The sequence below is a fragment of the Lontra canadensis genome, unplaced genomic scaffold (assembly GCF_010015895.1).
Source record: "Lontra canadensis isolate GAN:19392208 unplaced genomic scaffold, GSC_riverotter_1.0 scaffold4, whole genome shotgun sequence".
NCBI lineage: Eukaryota > Metazoa > Chordata > Mammalia > Carnivora > Mustelidae > Lontra > Lontra canadensis.
In genome coordinates, this window is record NW_022630998.1 from 13987838 (window position 1) to 14007396 (window position 19559).

A 19559-nucleotide genomic window follows, 5' to 3' on the forward strand; every position below is an offset into this window, starting at 1 on the left:
GTAGAAATTATTACATGAATATTAGTAATTGCTGATCTTAGCTATGCAATATACAGCAGAAAGAATATCATATATAGGCTTTTAAAGATTTCTAATTTCTGTATCTTCAGTTTTGGGGTAGTTGAACCAAGCAGGTGGTTATGTTGCCACGTTAATGGCCGTGGTCATGGGGAGTAGGCCGGTGGGGATACCCGTTTCTAGGAAGGATGACAGGTAAAAGTCTCACCATGATGCTTAAAATCCCAAGTATTGTTTTTGGGGCTGCCCGATTCTCGGCATTTCAGACCTAGTCCGGTTTGGTAGCCAGCAAAGGAAGAAAACCGGCAGGATATTTTCTGGAATGATCTCCTGATGCAACTGCGTTTGCAGCTTTCCTGTCAGGACCCAGAGGGAGCTTTATGGCCATCAGACTCACAACGTCTGGTTCGTTCCCAGTCCCTGGGCTCTGGGAAGCAGCGCGGAGGCCTGAGGGGCTTTCGCGGGGTCACCAGGCGGCATCCGGGCCGCACGGTCGCGCCCGGCATTCCAGTTGGCCCCTGCGGCAACAGGTGAGGCCGGGCCGAGCGCCAATCACACAGCCAGCCCGCCCGGCGTCCGCGCTCCACGCTCTAGGCGGCGGCGAGCTCGAGGAGGAGGATCCCGGCGGCAGCGCGGCGGCGGCGGCGGCGGCGGCGGCGGCGGCGGCGGCTGCGGCTTAGCCCTGCAGGAGCGACGGCACGGAGGCGGGAAGTGCTCCCGCACGGGGGCGCTGCCACCTGCGCGGGGGAGGAGCCAAAGAGGAACCGGGTTTTTCTGCCGCTCGAACGCACCGGAGTTGGGAGAACCCATCCTGACCATGAAGGGCAGCAAAGGCATCGAGAACCCGGCTTTCGTCGCCTCCAGCCCAGACACCACACACCGTTTGTTTGCATCGCCCTCTCACGTCGAGGTCTCTGACTTGTCCATCAACACCCAGCGACAGAATTCGCAGCCGCGGGAGCCTCCGGAGCCCCAGAAGTCACCGGAGCCACCCCGGCCCCCTGCGGATCCCGCTGTCTCCCAAGAGCTGTCTGTTCCAGAGTCTCTGTCCGAGTTTGAGGAGGGACCTTGCGGGTGTGGGAACTTAAAACCGCAGAGTCTCCAGCGCTGCAACACGCCCCAGGGCTTTCTGCTTTACTACTGCCTCTTGGCCCTCACGCAAGGTAATGGCCAGCGCCCGCTGGAGAGGGCAGGGGCCCAGCGAGGGCGAGGAGGGGCGCGCGGAGCTGGTGGGGCGGAGAGGGCAGGTGTTCGGCGGAGCCCGCATGGTCCACGCGCTGGGCGAGGCAGCCCCGGGCCTGGGGACTTGCAAGCGCTCCCACAGACGTCCGCAGGCTCAGGCATCCGCATTCGAGCTTTTCCTTTGTACCAACTTAAAACTTGCCCTAAGAGCTTTTTCTCCCCCCTTTTGTGTTCTACCTCAGTTTAGCCGTTTCCGATTCCTTAAAGGAAATGGAAATTACTGGAGCCTTCCTTTGGGAAGAGTTTTTACACCGGGGGTATCCATTCTGTGCTACAGAGGCATGTATCTTGCTAAACTCCTTATTAAAGGGATTTTATTTTATTTTATTTTTTACCTTGTTTCTGGAAGGGAAGGGTTAATTTACAGGTGAGGGTAAGGTAGTTCTCAAAGGAGAAATTTGTGGATAGGTTAGGTAGCAGCATTCATGTATTGTGAGTACATTTAGTTTGAGTTGTGTGTGGGCACAGGTGGAACCCAGTGAATGTTAGCAAAGGCCTGAGGCGTTGTTGAAGGGTGAGGCTTTTGAAACGCAAAGGAGTTGTGCAGTGTGTTTTGCTCCAGGATCTCTTTTAGGGTCTCTTGGGAGTTACTGATAAAGTCCACGTTTATACCCTTAGGAGTTTGCGGTCTAGACCTGGTTTGGAAGAGTGAGTGGTAGAATAGAGGAAGAATGGGTCCCAGGAAACAAAGCATGGAGAAGGGAAAAGCTGTTGCCGTGTTGCCCAACGCAGGGGGTGAAAGAAACGGGAAGGCAAGTTACACTAAGGTGACAGACACATTGAGGAGAGGTGGGCATTAAGATGGAGCATCCTAAAGGAAATGCTGAAGGTTAGAATTTGATGGTATGTAGATATTTTTTGGTCACTTGAGCCTTATTTTCAAAGTATTTTGTAAAAAGGCCATCCAGGGCCGATTGGAAGAAATGTAATCCAAGAAATATTTTTGAGGAGGGGGAGGTGTTGGAAGGAAATTGCTCTTTTTTAAGATTAACAGAAGAGTAAATCTAAATATATTCGTTGTTTTCTTTAATTTACATATAATGTGTTATTTGCCCCATGAGTACAGGTCTGTGAATCATCAGTCTTACACAATTCACAGCACCCACCGTAGCACCCCCCCATGTCCATTACCCAGCCACCCTCTCCCTCCCTCTCACCCCCCAGCAACCCTCAGATTAAGAGTCTCTTATGGTCTGTCTCCCTCCCCTTCCAGTCTTGTTTCATTTTTTCCCTCCTTCCCCACTCCATTCTTTCTATTCTTATTCTTGCTCCCCTATCTGAAAGGAACTCAGAACTCAGTGCCCTTTGCTTTTGCACATAATAGGTGTTCAGTAAGTAAGCATTGATTGCAGGTCAACTGCAGCTTTTCTGCCAAAGGTTGTTTTGTGCCAAAAAGTTATTTCCATTTCCACCTTTCTTGCCCCCACCCAAGTTCAACTTCTCTCAACGCCTTGGTCTTAGTTGTCCAAAATCCGTGACCAAATATTTCAGTGCCATAGGAATGCAAAGTTCAAAGAAGTTAGACACAATTAAAATTTCTTGTTTTATCTTGAAACCTATTCAGAAATTTCTGTATTCAGGAACACATTCTTGAATTCGCAAAGGAAGTCTCCAGTAAAATGTTGTTTAAAATTATTAACAAATATTATTGATAGCCCTAGAAAGATGGGTCAGGTTTAGCCTAGAGTTATATCTATCTAGAGGCCCCCAATTTAACAATCCTAGATTATTAACATTTAATAATCTTAGATGAAAGTGACCCAATAAATTCTTGTTTCAGTTTAAATCTGAATTATTACCATTTAAGTTTGAATTATTACTTAATCATGTTTCTCAGACATGATCCCTGGGAGGTCCATTTCCATGGTATATTAAGTAGTGTTTGGGAAAAACAAAAACCCTATCTTGTCAAGTTAGTTTACTTAACCCAGAATTTCTCAAAGATAAACGAGGTTTCTCTTAGCACTTAACCTTCTAATGTGCCTCCTATTTTCATGTATGTATAATAGAGACATGTAGTATGCAATATTTCCTGAAATTTCCTTTATTAAAGCAGAGTTCTTAGAACTTCTGTAGCATTGAATTCAGAGTGGTATTCATAGGCTTTAAGTGTTAAATCTCCATAAGAGTTTATAAATTTACTTTCTCAGAGAAGTTGTACCATAAAGATAGTTGAGTTTTCATGACTAACTTTTAATTAGTTTGACAAGTGTGTTGGGAAGTTGGTTTTTTTGTGGGGGGAGGGAGTTGATCTTTGGATGGGGAAAGTTTCATATTCTCAGATAAGTTTATCTCATAAGCATGTCATTCCTAGGTACATTAGACACTATACCTTTAAAATTTAAGAACTGTAAAAATTGGCTTTTGACTTATTAAATTGGCATAAAAATAAAATCATGTTAAGACTTTTAAAATTTATTATATTGGTTTTCTTCAAATATATTTACAGTTGCAGTCTTGATAAAAATTTAAAGAAGTTGTAGAAATCATGACTTGTGTATATTCTGTTAACTAATGAGTGAAGATGAGTCATGGTATCCTCTTAAGTAAAGGGAGTAACTAGTTAAAAACTGTATAATTTGATCAGATGCTTTTTATTTTCAATTTATACTAATGTTTAAACTCCTGTAAATTTAATCTGTATCTGGACAAAACCTTTTTGTTAAGTTAGTCACAATTAGATTTCCAGCTTTTTGTTGTTTACCTTATAGTCTTCCATCACAGTTGTAATTAACAGATGAAGTGTATAGTTTTTCGTTTACTTTGCATATGATTTAGAATGCCAGTAGTTGAAATGACTCTTAGTGTGTGTTTATTTTTGTTCTAGGACCTCTTAAGTTATAACTTTCATGTCTATAAAAGTTTTAGAGGAAAAGATGTTTGAAGCTAAGTTTCACCTTTCATAAGACTAAGTCAAGGATCTCTAGTTATATATAAATACGTTTAATAATTGAACAACCTGGGAAGCAATTGGGCATTACTTTAAAGACCTCTGAGTCACCTGTACTTTTTTGTATTCTTCTGAGTGAGGTCTAAGAGAGTATGTTACTCTTGGAGTCTCTCTCCCCGACTGGCTTCATGAGAGTTCACCAGTCTGATTTTTTGTTTGTTATATAGAGAAAAATGAAGTTATCTACAATTTTGTTTATGGCAAGCATCGATTTTATTTAACACCTGAAAATTCACAATTGTACCGTTTAAAAGCAAACTGATTTTTAAGGAAGTTTGTTTGAGTTGCTAGCTTTGAAACTTTGGGACTTTTAAACTTGGCACATTAAAAAAAAATCAATATAAATGAACACTCAAACTTTAGTCATAACCAAACTTTAGTATGTTGTTTTAAAACTCATAATCCATATGGGGAGGTTAATAAAAATCATGTACATACATTTTCTTTTCTCTCTTTTAGGTATTATCGTAAATGGCCTTGTAAATATTAGCATTTCCACTATTGAGAAGCGCTATGAAATGAAGAGTTCTCTGACGGGTCTGATATCATCAAGCTATGATATCTCATTCTGTTTGTTGTCTTTATTTGTGTCATTTTTTGGTGAAAGAGGACACAAACCAAGATGGCTTGCATTTGCATCCTTTATGATAGGACTGGGAGCACTTGTGTTTTCAATGCCAAAATTTTTTAGTGGAAGATACCAACTGGGGTCCTTTTTTGAAGGTAAGTTTCTGTTATGTTTTTGTTTGTTTTAATTTAAGAAGTACTTTAAAACAAGGCCCTTAATTCTATATTGCAGCTTACTTGTACAGGTGAGAAGGGTAAGGACTTAGTCTCCTTCACTATTTACTGCTTTGTTTTGATGTGAATTGTGTGAAGTAGATTAGTGTATTATTCATTTCTTCAGTGGTTGTTCACGTTATTAATCCTCTGAATCTCATTCCCCAAATTACTCATTGCTCAAAAAGCAATGATCAGTTTTCCTTTGCATTTGTAACGTCGTTGGGGTTCTAAGAGCTATAGTTTTCCCGTGTGTGTGTGTGTGTATGTTTTAAGTTACTATTTATTTGAAAGAAAGAGAATGAAAGACAGCATGAGAGAAGGGAGGGTCAGAGGGAGAAGCAGACTCCCCACTAAGCAGGGAGCCGGATGTCGGGATTCCCTGGACTCTGAGATCATGGCCTGAGCCTAAGGCAGACACTTAAACAATTGAGCCATCCAGGCATCCCCTAACCCCTGGTTTCTGGTTTTATTTGCTGTGCTTACAGCTCCGCACTCTGGACATGTTGATTTCCTGATTCCTGAGAAAAGACAGATGAAGTATATAAAACTGAAGCCTTTCCTAAGAACTGAAGCTAGCTGTACTTATGACTGTATTAGAGACATGGAACTTTATGAGTTATCTAACGTGTTGCTCTGGTTAGTTGAAAAAGTACATTATTCAAAGGCTCAAAAGGAAATTTGACTATATTTCTATATTTTGTTTTTTTTTGTTGTTGTTGTTGTTCTCCCAAAGAATCCTTTTCAATGAGGAAAACAATTATGGTAGAGCCAGAGGGATGTTCTAACGAAGACCTTAACATTTTTGTTGTCTTTCCTGGGATTTTTAATAGGATATATTGAGAAAAAGAGGGTTATAAAATTAACTTTCAGGAGTTAGATAAGTGAGGAAAAGGCTTAGAGTAAGAAGAAAGGAGAACTGGGGCCTGTTGCAATATAGGCATTATTTTTAAAAAGTTAAGGTTCTTACATTTGTGGAGTTTCAATATTGAAAATTAATATTAAAGTGTTAACATTCCTAAGACCAACTTCCAAATTATAGAATGACAACCAATAGGAAAATATTTTTAACAGTTTAACAATAATATTTTTAACAATTATGCAGCATGGTTTTAGGAGTATACTTAGGTAAGCAGTCTTCATTTTGGAAATAAAAATAGAATATGCAAGCATATAGGACCAATAGAGGGTGTTTTTAAAGAGTTTTGGTAGAGTTTGGAATAAATGAGATAAGGAAAGTATGTTATCAGTGAAAAGATCACTTTTGTTGATTCTAGATTGGACAAGATTCTGTAAGGCCAATGTCACATAATTTCCCTGGAGGTAGTTTTAGGAACAAGGCACACTAGGCTTTAGTATGACACTTTTGAAATCGTAACACTAAAGTCTAATCTTGAGTCTTTCACATAGGAAACATAATACTGATTCTGTGATAGCAAAAATACTGTTCATAGCATTTACATGGTAATCTTTGTACTAACTCAAATTCCCCAGTCTTCCAGTTGATCAGATGCCCTACTTGTTTTTAAAGTATATGAGCTCTGATAATATCTCTGACTCTCTAAACTAAAACACAACACCTGTTCCAGTACCAAAGCCTGATCTCTCTTAAACAATCTTCTTAGCTTCATCTCTTGCCAGACACACTTTGAACTGTAGCTGATCTGAACAATTTATAATTCGCAAGGGGAAATGGCCGCAAATTAAGGTGTGTGTCATTGGGGACAGAGATAAAGCCAAGAAGATTGTTAAAACCAGGTCACATTATACTGTACTATGTAAGTTTTCACCAAGTTCTTTTTGATATGTCTTACTGATATTTTTATTATTTTAGTTGAAGTAGATTTGAGGAATTGGCTGATTGTGAGGTATTTAGTCTAAATTAGATGCATAATTTAAATCATAGCTTATCACTGGCAAATGGAAACAAAATCTCAGGTTGCCCTTGTGTTCTGTCATTTATACAATGAATATTGCTTTGGATTCTACATGGTGCTGCGATAAACAGCGAAACAGTTTTCATGCCATCAGGATTTTCTGTGGTAGTGGGAAGAAATACAAAGTTCATAAACAAATGAAATAATTGAAGATTAAAGTGATTTTATGAAAGAACAAATAGTATGAAGTAATAGTGCATGAAAGAGAAAATATGTGGTCCATGGAAGGCCATTTTGACAATAACTGGATAATGAGGAACCAGCTTTAAAAGATGCTTTCCTGGCTGGAGAAAAACATGATAAATGGCCTTGGAGGGGGAAAAAGTTTGGCAGGTTTTAGGAATTGTCACTTTGACCAGCATGATCAAGGCAAGGGAGAACATGGCATGACATGAACTTGGAGAGACCGGTAGATGCCAACATGAGGCATTTAGATCTTCCTTTAAGTGCTGTGGAAGTCATGAGGAAGTTCCCCCTCCCCCCGCCTTTTTTTAAAGATTTTATTTGAGAGAGAGCAGGAAGCACAAGAGCGAGTGGGGGTGGGGATGGGCAGAGGGAGATGGAGAAGCAGATTCCCCACTGAACAGGGAACGTGACTATGCAGTGCTTGATCCCAGGACCCCAAGATCATCAGCTAAACAGAAGGCAGATGCTTAACTGACTGAGCCACCCAGGTGCCCCGAGAGAGTTTTCCAAAGGGACGTGCGTGACCTTACATTCTGATATGATCATTTTGGCTTCTGTTCTGAAGGATGAGAGTAAATAGGAGAGAATCACCTAGGGGTTTTTTATTAGAGTCCAGCTGAGAGATAAAGGTGGTTGGACTGGGTTGGTATTAGTAGAGATTTAAAGGAGTGACTGATTCTCAATGTATTTTCAAGGAAAAAGAGTACTCTTTGGTAGATTGATTACGAAAGAGGAGTAAAAAATAACTCCTTGATACCTGGCTTGGCCAACTGGAGCCATTCACTCCCGATGCAGAATAGCATTGGGAGTGGAAATCAAGAACTCAGGTTTGGAATTAGTGGGAGCTGAATATTATGTATTTCGATAGTGTTGTAATACCTATCTTTGAACATACATGTTTGTATGAATGTGCAAGTTACTCTTTAGTCTTCATTCCTAGAAGGGCTCATAGTGGATTTGAAGGGCTTCCTCATTCTAATTTTTGATAGGTAATGCCACACTGACTTTTAGGAAGGGATGTACCAGTTACTCTCTCACAGCCAATACATGAAAATGCCTAGTTGCTATCTTGAATTTTTGCGTTTTTTTTCCCTGAAAGTTTTCTTTAATAGGAACGTGTCTTTGTGGTATGTTTGTGTGTATGTGTAGGTATTCAAATATAACAGATACAGAACTCAGGGCTGAAACTGCATTACATATCTAAAGGAAAGGGATCCAGGCATTTAGAAACAGAAGGAATGTTAGAAATCATAAATTCCTTCTTTTACACCTCTAGGACAAGAGGTGAAATGGCTTCATAGTGATTTCATAAAGCAGTCAATAACAGCTAAAACTAATACTAGTTTTTGTGCTTTGTTTCATGTTTTTAATTTTTTAAATTTCTCATAGGTTTATTAACTATATTGAATAGTTTTAATATTTTTATGAATTTATTTCTTAAGTGTTTACATATTATATAATTACTTTTGTGAATTTAAACAATTTTTCTCCAATTTCGAATAGTCGGTTATAATGGTCTGTTCATTCTTAAAAACATAATAACTGGTCTTTTCAAGTAAGTTAATCCACTTTTGCAAATTTTTGACTCTATAAATTTGGACTCTTTCATGATTTGTCCAAGTCTAAGGAGAATATACAAGAAAACAATATGAGTGGGAAAAGAAATAAAAGAGTTGAAAACTCTCTGTAAATAGATTAGAAACAAGGGCATGTACAATCTTGTTAGGTAATATAACATAAGTAACCTAAAGGGCCTTACACTAAGAAATCATTTTATTAATTGAAATTATAGTGTAATTTAATTTGAAAATGACATTGAGAGAATTAGCATTTTCCTTTGGGTGCCTTTTTGTTGTTGTTTTTTGAGCTTGAGAAAAGTCAGGGCTCAGGACGAAATCATTCTATAAGAGGAGATTAATGTTATATAATATAGTTGGTAATTAGAGGAAAACAAAATGTGAAATATGATAAGCCTGTATAATTTCCACAGGTGACAGAAAAACACAAATGAGGTAAAGAATTAGCAAAAAGGTAGAAAAGGGTATTTGAAAACAGCTTGAATTTTCTATTCTGTAAAAATAAAATTTGGGAAAATTTTTTTTTTAAGATTTATTTATTTATTTATTTGACAGAGATCACAAGTAGGCAGAGAGGCAGGCAGAGAGAGAGAGAGAGAGGAGGAAGCAGATTCCCTGCGGAGCAGAGAGCCAGATGTGGGACTCGATCCCAGGACCCTGAGATCATGACCTGAGCCGAAGGCAGAGGCCTAACCCACTGAGCCACCCAGGCGCCCCTGGGAAAATATTTTTTAAAGGGAAACTTTTATGAAGACCTAAGGGTTAGAGGTGATTATCTAACTTCGGAGATATTTATCAAAGGGAAGTTTTGGTTGTTACTGGATACAAAAAAAGGGAAGAATTAAAATTGAGAGAAATGCTTCTCAGAACTAATTTTTATATATATTAGCCTGAAAATAGAATACTGTCATAAAATACTTCTAAGTAAATAATATTTGACATTCACTTTTGATATATTTTAACTTGTCATTACATATTTTAATATCTTTCAAATATTATAAAAATATAATAAGTAAATATTTACCACATAACATTTTGTTTTCCTCCAAGCACTTTTTAATTCCTTGTGGATGAATGTTAATTTAATGGTGTTAAGGAAAATAATCTCTTTGTCTCTTTGAGATTTTTGGGAAGGGGATCCTTATTAAATACTTAGAAATTATAGGTAAGTAATTACTAAATCCAGTGAAGCTCTTTTTCTTTACTGACCAATAGTCGGATAACTTTTCATAAGTCATATTATTTTCATGTTTCTCTTTTCCATTCCTTTCTCAGGAAAAGATAGCTCTCAACACTTTACATTTACTTCAGCATTAAATTTCTAATGTTTTAGATTGGTATTTCAGGAAGAATTCTGTACCGAAAGATGTTGGTTATGCAAAGTGACTATTTAAAATGTTGAACTGGGAAAATGATTAATGTGAGACTCAAATGTGTGATTTAATTTTAGTTACTGTTTTGCCTTTTATCTTGTATTCATAAAGATATTTTTTTTAAACATGGAATACTTGTCTAGATTGGAGAAGACATAGGGCCAAGGATCTTACAGTTTTACAGTTGCTAATTTAATACAGTATAATTTCTCTGGGCCTCTGAATGTTCTTCTTCCTTGATATTTCTTCTTCCTTATAAAGAATCAGTTTTATTTTTCTTATATTTCAATTTAATTGCAACAAATGAATAAAAAAGGAAAGGTAGTATCTTAGACTATGTAATGATGTAATAAAACAAATGATTCAAAAGATTTTTAAATTCCATACATATGGTAACTAACTTTTAGGGGTAGTCAGTGCTCCAGATGAAACTAGCATAGTTTTTAATATCCAAGGCACTTCAGTCTTCCACAAACTTCCCAGATTATATGAGTTACCCTAGATGGTTGCTGCTGTCACTCACTGCCCCTTGAGGACCCTGACTCAGCAAGTCTGTAGTAAGACTCAGGAATTTATATATATATATTTAAAGATTTTGTATATTTATTTGTCAGAGAGAGAGAGAGAGAGCAAGCACAGGCAGACAGAGTGGCAGGCAGAGGCAGAGGGAGAAGCAGGCTCCCTGCAGAGCAAGGAGCCCGATGCGGGATTCGATCCCAGGACGCTGGGATCATGACCTGAGCCGAAGGCAGCTGCTTAACCAATTGAGCCACTCAGGCGTCCCAGGAAATTTATTTATTTATTTATTTATTTTTTAGATTATTTATTTATTTATTTGACAGACAGAAATCAGAAGTAGGCAGAGAGGCAGGCAGAGAGAGAGGAGGAAGCAGTCTCCCTGCTGAGCAGAGAGTCCGATGCGGGGCTCGATCCCAGGACCCTGGGATCATGACCTGAGCCGAAGGCAGAACCCACTGAGCCACCCAGGTGCCCCAGGAATTTATATTTTTTAAAACTAACCAGGTTATCTTATCAGTCCATTTGGGGAAACATATGTCCAGCTTGGTGCTTAATTATTTTGTACAGTTTCAGCTGTGGGCGCAGAGGTTTCTTTTTCATTTCAGGATTATTGCTTTATAAATTCCTTTAAAATAGAAGTTTCACAACTGTCATGAAATACTAGATACTTTAATGTAGCCAGTTTTGTTGAAATTCACATGACCAAGCTTTTGAAAAAAAGGAAACAGAAAATTAAAGAGGAGGCATGTGTCAGTGAGTTGTTAGCACAAACTTATTTCTGCTCACAGCTATAATTTGTAAATAGAGATTTAAAAACACATGCCCTTGACCAAAAGAATATAATGTCCCGGTGTTTCTCAAAGTATGATCTGCAGAGCCCAGCTTCTGAAGATATTAAGAGTATCTTAAAAATATGTTTCATGGTTCAATGAGGTTGGGAAAATCAAAGTTAAGGGCTGTCTCTGTTACATCCCTGTAAGTTAATGCAGTTTTGAATCTGTAGTTAAGAGGATGTGGTATGTACCAAAGGACTCCACTGCTTGGCCCCTTTACTCTGCTTCGGCTGCTCACTTCATGTTTTCTCCCCCAGATAAGTGTTTTGGTGAGCAGGCTTTGGGGACATCTGTTCTGTGCTGCCTCACATCATTTTGAAAGCCCTTGTTGAATTTAGAATCTTGATTATGGCCAGCATTAGAACAGCCTGTGATGGATAGTAGGTGTTCAAGAAACGTTTGTTGAGTTGTCAGATATTTTAATGAATGAATGGATCCTTTCAGTGGAGGCATATTACGAGTCTAATGACTTCCCCTCCGTAGAAGGGCAGTAAGAGCAGTTAATGTCAGATAGAGGCAGTTTGGGATGCTCTGTTCACATTTTCCATAAACTTGGCCTAAAGAGTAATAGGGCATTTTTTTTTTTTTTGGCCACCGAGGGGAGTTTTGGGAGGAACTGTGTTATCAGAGGCAGAGCATAGATGATCTTTATGGGTAAGATTTGGGATCTGAAAAATTTAGAGGGCGAAAAAGGAAGCTAAAACGAGAAGCATATTCAGGAATAGTAACACAACATTTTGATGTTCTACTTTTGTTTTTTGTCTTAATTACTTGCTAAACTGTTGATTTCCCTGTGTAGCTACCATGCTTCTAAGGTGATGCTGAAATGCCAGGATTTTTTCTTGATAGACTATTAGTAGTGATTATCCTTATTTGTTTTCATGTATAAAATAAAAGGAAATGCTCTGATAAGGCATTCCAGTTGACCAGAGGCATAGTTGTGTCTTACTGGTAGAGTGTATGGGAGGTGATAATTAAGCAATGCTTTTGTTGCTTCCTCAGAAAGGTTGGTAAAAATGTGGTTTGTAGCAAGAAAGAAATGAGGAAATTCTATTTTCTCAGTCACTGTTCTTAAAAAAAAAATGCCCAAAGAGGTTCTATGTGTTTTAATGTATTTTTTTCCCTAGTTAATTACTATTAGCATATTACATTGAGAGAAATTATGCAGCAATATAGCAGGGATATTAGGGTCAGACAAAACTGAATTTATATTTTTGCTCAAATGCTGTGTGATAGAACTGTGTGGGCCTGGACAAGCTTTACTATAAGTTACGATGATGATAATAACCCCTTCCTCACTGGAGACTGTATGATACTGTATACTGTACTATACCATAATGATAAGGCAGTGCCTGGTGCATGGTAAGTGCTCATTAAATAGTAGCAATGAATAATAGTGATGTACATGATAATTAAGTAACAGCTATACTAATATTAAAAAACTACCTTTCTTAGGACGCCTGGGTGGTTCAGTTGGCTAAGCTTCTGCCTTCAGTTCAGGTGATGATCCCAGATCCCTGGGATGGAGTGAGGAGCTCTCTGCTCAGCTGGGAGCCTACTTCTCCCTCTCCTTCCTCAGCTTTCCCTCCTTGTTCTCTCTTTCTCTCTCTCTCAAAAGAAGGAACAAACAAACAACACCCTGCCCCCCCCCCAAAAAAAAACCACCTTTCTTAGTTTATCTCAAAAGTCTGGCTAAATACTTCCAAAGTAATATATTAGAGAGGATTTTAATTAGCTATGTTTCCAGGATTTTATTCTTAGGAGATAAGAAGATAACTTTGTTTGGTGTAGTTCAGCTTAAATGGATCCACTCAAAATAGTACACTAAAATACTACCTTTTAAATAGTCAAAATGCCTGTTTAAATATCTTTAATTTTTTATCTAATTTTAAACATGATACATCCTTTGCAAGCCATTCAGAAGATTTAAAAAAAAAAACCTGAAAGAAATGGAATAAAAGGAAAAAAATGGAATAAATGAAACAAAAAGGAAGGAAATAAGTTTTTATACCATATCTTAGATTATCCACTGCTAATATTGTTCGGTTTTCTTTATGTATATATACATTTGTATGTGTATTCACAAATAGTCACACATAATACACACATTTACAGTACAGTCATTAACACACAGTCATGTTCACTCACATCCACACACTCTTACTAACATTCATACATATTCATACATCTTGTATCACATTTACACATATGCATTCAAATGTACATTTAAAGGAAACAACATTTTGAATTTATAGATATTCACTTTTTCTTTAAGAATATATATTGGTGGGGCGCCTGGGTGGCTCAGTGGTTTAAAGCCTCTGCCTTCGGCTCCGGTCGTGATCCCAGGGTCCTGGGATCAAGCCCTGTGTCTGGCTCTCTGCTCAGCGGGGAGTCTGCTTCCTCCTCTCTCTCTGCCTGCCTCTCTGCCTATTTGTGATCTCTGTCTGTCAAATAAATAAATAAAATCTTTTAAAAAAACCCCCATATATTGGTCATTGTTCTATGTTAAAACAGAGTTGTAAATTATTTATGTCTTTATATTCATTTTATATATAACCTATTTAATCAGCCCTCTTTTGTTGTGTTTTTTTATTAGTACATTTTTCTGGTTAGAGAAGTCCTATGGGTCATTGCAGACAATTTGGACAATACTAAGGAATAGGAAGAGAAAAAAAACAATTCATTGTTTTTTCTCAAGGAAAAGAAATTTGGGACTGTGTTAATGTTTTTAATGTGCCTATTTCTTTTTTTTTTTCCTTAAAGATTTATTTATTTATTTATTTATTTATTTATTTATTTATTTGACAGAGAGGTAGAGATTGCAAGTAGGCAGAGAGGCAGTCAGAGAGAGAGGAAAGCAGGTTCCCTGTCGAGCAGAGAGCCCGGTGCAGGACTCGATCCCAGGACCCTGAGATCATGACCTGAGCCGAAGGCAGAGGCTCAACCCACTGAGCCACCCAGGTGCCCCATAATATGCTCATTTCTTATAGAGTTAATATAATATTTTATATAGTTTGCAAACTTTGAACATTCTTTTCTTATATAACATTCCTTTTTAACTATTCTCATGAAGTTGAATATTTATATTTAAAAATTTTCTATTGTAAATTACCTCACGCTAACATTGATTATGTTTAAAGATTTTACTATATTTCGGTAATTATACAGTATTTAACATTGCAGAATTGTCTTTTTTCACTCAGGATAATTCTCTAAAAACTCACCAGAATGGTGGTTATCCAATGTTCATTCCTTTTTATTGCTAATTACTAAGTAGTTCATGTAATGACTGTATCAGAGATGGTTTGTTTAACCATTCACCTACTAAAGGACATCTGAGTTGATCTGTTTTTTGGTTGTTACAAATAAAGTTATGAACATTTGTATGGATTTTTGTGTAAACATAGTTCTCATTTCTGTAGGATAGATGCCCAGGAGTGAAACAACTGGGTCATGTGATAGTTTTATGTTTATTTTTTTTGAGAACTGCTAAACTATTTTCCAGAGGGAGTGTACCATTTTATAGCCCATCAGCAAAGTATGAGTGGCCGTATCATTTGGTGCTGTCTTTATTTTTTATATTAGCCATTCTGATAGGTTTCAGTGAAATCTCACTGTGGCTGCAACTTGCAAGTTCCTAATGGCTAATGATGTTGAGCGTCTTTGCTCGTGTTGATTTGCCATCTGTTTAACCTTGGTGTAATGTCTGTCCATGATTTTTGCCCATATTCTAACTGGATTGTTTAATTTGTACTGTTGAATTTTGAAAAGTTGCTTATGTATCCTAAGTCCTAGATCTTTGTCACATAGGTGATTTGCACATATTTTCATCCAGTGTATAGCGTATCTTTTCATACTTTTAACAGGGTTTTTCATAAGAGCAAAAGATTTAATTTTGATGAAGTTCAGTTTACCAGTTTTTCCTTTTATGGATTATATTTTTATTGTCAAGTCTAAGAATTCTTTACCTAGTCCTAGATCCTAGAGAGTTTCTATTTTTTTTTAAAGTTCTAGTTTTCCATTTTTGTCTGTGATACATTTTGAATCTTGACTCTCTTTGTATTCCCATTAGCACTAGCATTCTCTGTTTTTTCCTTTAATATACCAAACATGTAAGAAACATATTTGTCACGATAATCATCTGGTTGGAAAGAGGAAAATACATAGCAGTCACTAGTTCAGAGAAATCCTGAAATCCCACTGGGAAGATGGTATGCTTGTTCCTTGAGTAAAGCTGCCTCTTGGAAGGCGTTTATTGTTCTCTGTTGGTTTTTTAATCATCTTTGGCTATATTTGAAGAGGGCAGATGGAGGGTATACTCCTTGGATAGTTAGAATCTCTATCAGCCTGTTTCTTACCTGTAGAAATTTGGGAACTAAGGGTTATTTTCGTACTCATTCAGTTATAATCTGTCTGAGAAGAGGCTGGTGGTTCATTTGGTGATGCAACAGTTTCAGAAACCAATTTGTTATCTAATTGATTTGGGTATATGTGCCAATAGCCATACTTATAGTTTTGTTGTATGTCTTATCTTTCTTAACCTCATGCCTGTCACTGGACTTAATTAAGCATATCAGACTAATGGGAGAGTAATACTCTTAGGTACTTTTCTCTAAGCTGTATTTTCCAATTAAAAGTACTTGCTTGGCACCATCTTAATCCATTTAATGGTATTAACAGTGAGTGTGGCCTTGTTTTTATCCTTGACATGGTCTGTTTTAATTGACCTTTGTTACTCACAAAGGACTTCTGAATTTTATCTTTTATAGGATTTGGATGAGAAGCAGTTGTCTCTTCCAACTCTGAAGTCTAATCCTATTCTCTTTCATTCCATCCAGAATGCTTTGCACAGATCCACTGATCACCCACAATGTCATTACTGTCAGTTATTTGGGTTATTGGAAGAGGTCAGAAAGGCAATGACCCATAAATCTCTGTAGAATGTTAAAATATGTTACTTAAAAAAGAGTTTCGGCACAAGCTTGCACTGTTTTTTAGCATATTACCAGGCAAAGGGTAGATAGTAGGTATTTGTTGAATGAGGACCCCTGTAATGCACAGAAAAGCCTGCCATATTGAAAAAGAGCAGAAGGGAGGAAGGAACTGTTTCAGAAAGTTAGTGAATAAATAAATTATAGGATTTCTTTATTGAAATTATTATGAGGATCTTGAGTAATACTAAATTATTCATGTGGTCCCTGGGATAATGTGAAAAACACTTCTTTCTTGAAAAATTATCTGTAACCATGCCATTTTCTTTTCATAGATTGTACTTCCTATTATCTTCATTTTGTTATCAACATGGTCATGTTTCCAATTTCAGTTTTATAAGAGCAAATAATTGCTATAATACAAAATATTTTACCTTATGTCTGAGTTTTTAAGATAGACTCAGTGGTATTAAGAAGTGATCATAATAACTAAGTATAAAATATAAAATATTGGTCCTTTTGGTTTTGCTAAATATGACATTTTCTAGGATACAGTTTCTGTGACCGAATGCTGGTTACTTCAAACTGAAATATATTCTCTAGTCCTAATGTAATATATAAATTTCATTTATTACTATTATTAATCTATGATTTGTTTTTTTTCATATTAATCTGTTATATTCTGACATTTCCAATTCATTTTTTGGTATTTATTCTTACTTTCCTTTTATTTACTTTATTACTATAATACTTAGAGGCTATAAATTTTGTATTTGTCAGGTTTTAATTTTTATAGTATCCATGACTGTTATTGCTACATCAGATAGAATTTTTGGGGAATGTAGGAGTTATAATTTGTTCATCATTTTCAGTATTTAATTTTTAATATATTTTTAAAATGTCAATTTTTAATACATTGAATTAACACCCAGGGCTTTTTGCTATGAAATTTAATTGATCTTATATTCTTTTAAAAAAAGATTTTATTTATTTATTTGAGAGAGACAGAACAGGTAAGTAGGGGAGGGAAAAAGGGGAGGGGAGAGAATCCCCAGTGGAGTCTGTGCTGAGCACAGAGCTGGATGCGGGGCTTGATCTCTTAATTCCAAGATGGTGAACTCAGCAGAAAACAAGAGTCAGATGCTTAACCGACTGAGTCATCCAGGCACCCCAAATCTTATATTCTTGTGGTAACCCTTGTTTTTTGAAAATTCAAAAAGACCTGTAGGATTTAAGTTGTATTGGATATTCTTCATTTGTCCATCCAGATCCTGGGGCTATGCTAACCTTCAGAGGCAAGGTCGGCTCCATTACTGAATGAGTTTTAGAGACCAAATTGACATATTTAAGTGGGAAAATTCTAAGTTTTATGGGCAGAAACCCAATCTGAATCAATATTATAGGGTTTCACAATCCTTTTACCAATTTCTGGACCTACGCTAGTTCATAGATAGAATTCATTATTGATAGGAAGGCTAGATATCTTTGAAGAGCTTTACAACAAAGCCAGGAGTATATGATGCTTCTCTTTCCCTAAACCTACCCTAAAACATTTTATCCAGTGTTGAGGGGGAAGGGTAGTATTCATATTCATTGGAGATGATTAGATAATAGCTCTGAACTCATCTGATCTCTGGAGTTCTAGAGTAGTGCCATGGTCCACTGATAAGAAAGGGACTTAGAGAGGTCCGATAATAGACTTGGCCCCAAGCTGCTCTATATCACAGTAAGAACCCAACCTGTAATTTTTCTTAGTCTTAGGATATAGAAAGGGGATAGATATACTAGCTTGAAGAATCTCCACACTGGTTACCTGACCTGTGGATTGAGAGATATTATTGTAGGAAGAAATAATTAAAAACCCCTGAATGAAATAGTAAACGGGAAATAATATGGTATTCTTAAGAGGATTGTGGAGTTTAGTGAAACCATCAAGATTTGAAAGATATCAGGGTGGTAAGTCCTACTACATTCTCACTTTTTTTTATGAATTTGGTGTAAATGCATGATAAAATCATGGAAAATGACTTTAGACCATTGTAAACATAATCAAAATTATAACTTTTTTTTTTTTATTACTTTATAATCATAAAGTATACATAATACTAATTAGAGCCATGTTTCCAGATTTGGTACCTTTTCTAGAGCAAATCGACATAGGCCCTGATACCTAATATATAGTTATTGATCTGGCACATGTTTTGTTTCATTTTTCAACTACAAAATAATCAAGATGACTTGCTTTTCTATGGAAGAACAGGAGTACATCACTATTCTCTTCTATCAGTACTGCACACTCGTTTTGCTCTTTGGTATAATATGGTCTAGAGCAGTGGTTCTCAACTGAGGCCAATTTTTCTTTCTGGAGAACTTTTTGATTGTTATGACTGTATTGGAGGGTGCTACTGGCACCTAGTGGGTAGAGGTCAGGGACACTGGTAGACATCCTACAAGGCCTACATGCTAGAGAAAAACCACAAAAACATCAAGAGCCTACCATAACAGTATGGCCAAGGCCATGTTATAGTACCCTCTTTGCACATTCCACATTCTTCACTTGCATAGCTCTTGGTGTATCTTTTGGGATTTGGGAAGCCTCACCTACCTCATTGGATACATTAATCTAACATATTTATTAGGTAATGCCTAAGATTGCCAGAATTGAGTAGGAACTGAAATAAGGTAAATTTCTTACAGCAGGTATAGACAAAATTTTTGGCAGAGAGGGAGGATGTCAGAAGCCTCTGACAAGTCTTCACAGGGAAATCACTGTGAGGACCCCAGGTTTTTGTAGTAAGACCATGCTTTCTTCTGCTTACAGTATTCTCCATTTGAAAAGTGGCTCTTGGTTTGCTACTAGATGTTGGTATGTTAGATGTAAACATGATCATGATCTGAACTCCCCATGATGAAGTGTTGTTATTTACTATAACAAATAATAAAATTAGACATGTGAAACAGTATTTCTTATTAAATGAAATGGTAGATACAAGTAGGTTTGGAAAGCACAAGTAACTATATAGCCAAGCATCTCACATTTGCAAGCTGCTTGTTTTTATTGCCTTGTAGATGGATGTAAAGATATTTTTGCCACTTGTTAATGCTCACTTGGGCATATCCTTTGTGGAAGAGGTTCTCAATGAAGAATAAAAGATGGTCTGTGCAGGGAATGTCATTCAGTGTCTTGTGGAATAGTACCATGTAAAGAGT

The 19559-nt window shown here is 37.2% G+C and overlaps 1 protein-coding gene across 1 annotated transcript in view; it reads left to right on the forward strand.

Moving 5' to 3' along the window:
- The first annotated feature begins 769 nt into the window (after positions 1-769).
- The window catches only part of SLCO4C1 (solute carrier organic anion transporter family member 4C1), a 62514-nt gene continuing 43724 nt past the window's right edge, over positions 770-19559 (forward strand). Inside the window, exons 1-2 of the mRNA XM_032845784.1 lie at positions 770-1181; positions 4670-4933. Coding sequence (XP_032701675.1) covers positions 836-1181; positions 4670-4933 — 610 coding nt within the window. The 5' untranslated portion in view covers positions 770-835. The remainder of the gene's footprint in view (positions 1182-4669; positions 4934-19559) is intronic.